We start from the raw sequence: 5,452 nt of genomic DNA, 5'->3' as shown, positions 1-5,452 counted from the left end.
TATCATGATCCTGGCTTCAATGGTGATTTTCGTTCTGCGTAGGACAAAAAGTTTTCTTCATTTTGATTTGGACGTTTGTAAACGGGTGCGTTGGAGTCCAGCCATCTGCTCTTTTTTTCTAAAATGACTTTAGAAGTGGCGTCTCACGGAGGTTTCTAGCTTGCTGGTAGGGTTAACATGTATCATCTTTATACCGTAGTTTAGCTCCTAAAGACCGAAACTCTGTACAGATCATGAAAAAGAAAGTAAAAGTCAGTGATAGCGAGAAAGAGAGGAAAACTCAAAACGTTGAATGGCAAAATCTGCTCATTCATCTGCTCTGCACTCAAATTATTTGATTTTGATAGCCTTTTTTAGTTTTGCTATCTTCCAGACTGAACTAGGCTTGCATTACTGAGTCAAATCAATTCGACAGCTTCAATACTTCTTTCTTCCAAGGTACGATATAATCAGCTAGTGTTGCAATAGCTACGTCTTTGTACTCTCTTGATATTGCTGTACGGTCTGTAAAGTCCAAACCAATATGCTCAGTAAGCAACTTTCTCATCAAATGGGCTGGAGTGAGTGGAGCCAATTTGAACCGTTTGGAACCAACAACTCGTCTTGATTTAAGCGCGAGAAGTTCAGCGTACTCATAGAGAACACGGTACTCTAAAAATCCAAAAATCTCACCAGGTTTCTCTTTGTCGAAAGTAGCTGGAGGAAAGTTGAGCTTGATACATGCATTCTTCAGTAATTCTTGTCTAGTGAGAGAAGCATCCTGATTTTGAAATGGGTTCTTCTATCACTTTTCTGAACTCATCAAGCTGATCACTCAGTTTATGATTCCATGAATTGTAAGTGTTTTTGACACTGTGAAGCATCATGTCGCACCTCAGATTTTTGTTGAGGATTTCGAGTTCATGATAGTAATTCTTCAGCGCTTCGATTTTGTCAATGCTTTCTGTCCCTTTGAGTAGATTTTCTAGCAACTTCTGTCGTCGGTAAATGTACGACAATTCTATATTTGCATGATCCATGCCATATTGATGTTTTTTCATGATGTCTTCATCGAAGAACTGAAGCATACCAATTTGTAAATGAGCATCCTCGCGACGTTGTAACCGCAGATCGTTAAATACCTTCAAATTGTATAGTCGCATTGTAAGTACACGTAGCATTATCGTCATTTTTGAACGCTGAAATGTCTCCATATCTTCCAGATTGTTCACCATCATTCTTTTTATACCAGGATCACTAAGATGAATGCTGTGAATGGTCTTCTCCACCTCGTCAGCTTTGGTGACGAAACTATTTTTAAGAGCTTCGAGCCACTCAATGATGCCGCTATCGTTAATCCTTTCTTCCATTGTAGGAGATTAAACTCGTACATTACGTGCCGTGTGGGGGTCACTAACCGTCTTTTCCTGCTTATTGTCAATCGTGTACGAAGCTTCAATCCTCGACAACAATAAGGCAGCATCCAATAGATTTTGGTACAGCTTCATCTTCTTGGTTTGTTGGTAAAAGAACAAATGACTGATTCTCGCCCTCCATAATCAGCCAGTGCAACACGTTCATCAACATTACTAGGTATACGATGCTTTTATGCATAGAGATATCTGGATATATTATAGGTCATTTCTGGTAATTGTGTGGAATTTTGAGATACAATCCAGGATAGTATCAAATTTGACTTCTTTTCCTGAATTATATACCTTTTGATGCTTTGCATGAATAAATTTACAAGAATATAATTAGTTGGTGTTTCTTATAGTGGTAACTATAATGATATATAAATTAGACTTGTTACTATATAGAGCAGTTCTTAAAATATGGAAATGAAATTTATCGATAAATTATTTATTGCCCCCATATTTCGTTTTGACTTGATTTTAACTTCTCAAAATCACAAATAAAATATAATTGCCGCATCTTTCCTCAGGCTCAGTATAAACCTCTATAAACTTCTTATAACCTATCCTCCTTCGGAATCAGCTGCAGCCCTTCTGTCGTGGTATGGGGGATATTTATCCGAATATATCAAAATATATACCTGTGCCATTGGTGGGCTTTTACACAAAAAAGAAAAATATTATTTGAAGTTGTATGAATATGACTAATAACATATATATGGTTAAAAATTCGAACAATGTTAATGGCGGAACTAGGTTACCGTCAGGTAGTGCAATCGTAATTCCCTCCCTCTGCAGTTATGATCAATGTAACTCGTTGTGTCAGGGTATCACCAATGACTTGGTGTGATAATGTTCCATATGCAACACCTTCCTCAGCAGTTATTGTAACAAGGTACGTGCTGTACTATTACAGTACATGATATGTGCGTACACAATTTTACGCACATAATTAAACTTCTCGATGACCATGCCACCAGACATCACATTGACACCACTTCGATGAACTTATCTCGCCAAATAGATGGATACGATCATACACATTAAGATCAAAATTATAAACTGCCGTGTCATTCGAAACACAGACACAGCGGCAAAGTGAACCGAACTTTGATCGTTGAATATACACATATATGCACGATGCGTTGAGAAGTTGAGAGCACTTGGAAATGGCACAAAATCTGCTCAGTATATTAGAATGTAATGTATGATGGACAAGTTTTACGCTACAAATTCGAGGAATATCTGACGCAATTGTGTGGAATATAGACCCGATTCCCTCCATTACAATCAATACTTTGGTTGGTTGCAGCACAGTGGAATCCTAGCAAATAAACAAACCATACGCGAATGATTTAGGCTGAAACTGAAACTACAAAAGTGTCAAATTGTTGTGAGATAAAAAGGATTGGTCTGGCCAGCTAAATCATTCATTAAAGCCAGGGACAGTGATCACGAAAGAACCTTTGTTTTGCTGTCTGGATAGTGACAATAGCTACAAATATATTCAATCAACCACTAGTTGATTAAAATAAATAATATGCTTGAAATAATTGGCCAGTACTGGGTGCAAGTCACATTTGGTAACTTTTTCGTGCAGATCCTTTACCAGTAGTGGAGTTGCCAAGCTGTCTCATATCATTTGGATCATGTTCTCATTTGCAAACAGTATATGCAAACTTGTGGAATGGAACCGTAACGAGAAGGTCAGACAGCTTCGTGGAGCGTGGCTTCTTGTTTTCAATGAACTGAATTTGCACCTTGAAAAGTCCTTTGGATCATATACCTTGAATACAGAGATATCTTCTTGTGTTGGCTTACGCTAGTAGTAGAAATATCGTCCTGTGTTGGCTTACGTTTGTAGTATGTAATATCTGATCCTTCCAAAGCGCAAAACTCGTGGATGAAGTAGAGCACAAATCATGTCAGAAAATGAAGAGACTTAAATTTTGTACTTTTCAAAATCTTCTCGAAAGTACTGAAATTCAAATCAAAGTCACGATTGGGCTTAATCGCGATCACTAGATACTTCTCCGCCCAATACTTAAGCTTCGATCGCAAAAAATGTATCAATTATTGCTGAACACATGCCGTCAATGGTTCGGTCAGTTAACTTCATTATTGTTGCCAGCTTCCGCTCAGAAAGCTCAAATGCCTTCGAAGTAAATTTTCTCCTTGACTCCTTGTCTCCTTGACTTCATGTTCAGCCTTCCATTGCTTGTATACAGCAGTATCAATTCAAATTTCAATTTGCCTTCTTGAGTAATAGATCGTACTTGGAATCAAATCAACCATCGAACTCTTTGGTAGCAAACCTCTTGTTGAAACGCTCTACTATTTGTTTGAGCACACAGAGTTAGGTCTTGCGCATCAAATTTCAATCAGAATGAGGTTTAGGAGCAAATAATCGTTTTGTTACTGATGTGGTATCGCAGCTGTGCAGCTGCGATACCACACGATTGGTTGTACCAGAACCAATCACTTCGATATCATCATGCATAATTCATGCAATCGATCATCGTAGGATCGATTAGCGAGGAAGTATTCCACACCGCATTCCACGTTCGCTTGTTTAAATGATTCACAGTCTTCACTGGACTTAAAGAAGAAGTGAGCAAGCATCTCCGCTTCATCCAGTTCATTAAATTGATATTGCAAAAGGTACGTGTATCCGTCGTTCCCAAAGTCAGGTGTGACATTATCACTAAGCTTGAAGTCGAAAGAATCACAAACTGCGTGCAACTTCGACTTGATTCAATCATTTGGTGACAATACGCACGAATCTCCCAACTTGAGCTCATCATGTTTATCAACAGATTTGATGTGCCGGATGCAATGCCCACCAAAATTTTCTTCAATAGACTTGGTCATCATTGATTCATCAGCTACAGGCTCAGTAACTACAGGTTCAGCAGCTATTATTTCAGCAATCACTGGTTCAGCAACAGCTGGCTGATACTCGCGTGGTTTCCAATTGATAGTGTCCGAAGGCCACAATAACGAATATAATGACGGCCAATATGAGAGGCAGGAATCATTGAGCGCTAATGAACCACCGTCTTCAATTTTTTCTGAAAAACTCGTTAATATATATTCAAGTGGCTAGGGTCGAGAACAGGTACGCTTATATCTCAGCATCTGGAAGGAGATACACCAATGTCAGCGAGAACAGGAGACGAACCACCACCAGTACCTTCAGCCAATCAAAAATAATCACTAAGGTGCATGGGAATGTTGATCCAAAGTGTGGAATCCATCAGCACACAACTTTGGGGGTATCAAGCGCCACAGAAACCGCGCCAGCCCGATCGAGCCACGCGCCGCCCTTCGTCTTAGCTATAAAAAGTTCCAACTTAGCTACGTCGCACTAATGCTTGTCTGGATTCTTCGCCATTATTGCATCCTTGATATCTCTCACCGACTGATCCGCATCAATGTCCACGCTAAACGCATCACCTGCCACACTAACGATCGTTTTACCATCTTTAAAGTTTCAGGCGTACTTGAGCGGACATGGTGGTGACGTAGTTTTCAAATTACGCCACATCGCTGGTAAAATTCTGCTCGAATTATTTTATCAATAGTCTCAGCATTGGAAGATAACTGAGAGGTTGCGGAAGTAGAATAGTAGCTGATATTTAAGCAGTTCTAAGATTATCCTAATACCGAAAACTCGTGATTCTACGATCTAAGGTGGTCAAGAGATTGCATCGTTGATATTGCTGCTGTCCGAAAGAAGGTTTTCGGTGGTAAATTACGGTTTAGAAAAGAATTGCCGGCGCAATGTTCTTAGTATTACGTCAAGCTATTTTCCTTACAATGCTCGTAGCTTTAAGACTTAGGCTTACATCTTTTCACAATATACATCTTGTTATTGATTCGTGAAGGGGAGAGGCTTTGACTCGGAGTGAGATCAATTATGGAGATGAGCACTTGGACAAATAGCTGTTGTGATAAAAATTCCAATACATATCATTCCGCAAGTAGAAGAAAAAATGCTGCGATACCTTTTTAAATATACTATTCTCTGGGTGTTGGACTCAATCTTGGACTGGATG

At 39.2% G+C, this 5,452-nt stretch overlaps 1 protein-coding gene across 1 annotated transcript; it reads right to left on the bottom strand.

Moving 5' to 3' along the window:
- Positions 1-403: 403 nt before the first annotated feature.
- PHALS_04380 (uncharacterized protein) lies at positions 404-1,349 on the bottom strand (the record flags this gene model as incomplete). Its single annotated transcript, XM_024718487.1, has 2 exons — positions 404-743; positions 874-1,349. 2 exons carry the CDS (start codon positions 1,347-1,349, stop codon positions 404-406), a joined length of 816 nt encoding a protein of 271 aa, XP_024583881.1.
- Between the last annotated feature and the right edge of the window lie 4,103 nt (positions 1,350-5,452).

The sequence above is a fragment of the Plasmopara halstedii genome, assembly GCF_900000015.1.
Source record: "Plasmopara halstedii genome assembly, contig: Scaffold_2604, whole genome shotgun sequence".
Classification (NCBI taxonomy): domain Eukaryota; phylum Oomycota; class Peronosporomycetes; order Peronosporales; family Peronosporaceae; genus Plasmopara; species Plasmopara halstedii.
The sequence above is the reverse complement of the archived record's forward strand: the minus strand, read 5'-3'. Positions and strand labels throughout refer to the sequence as shown.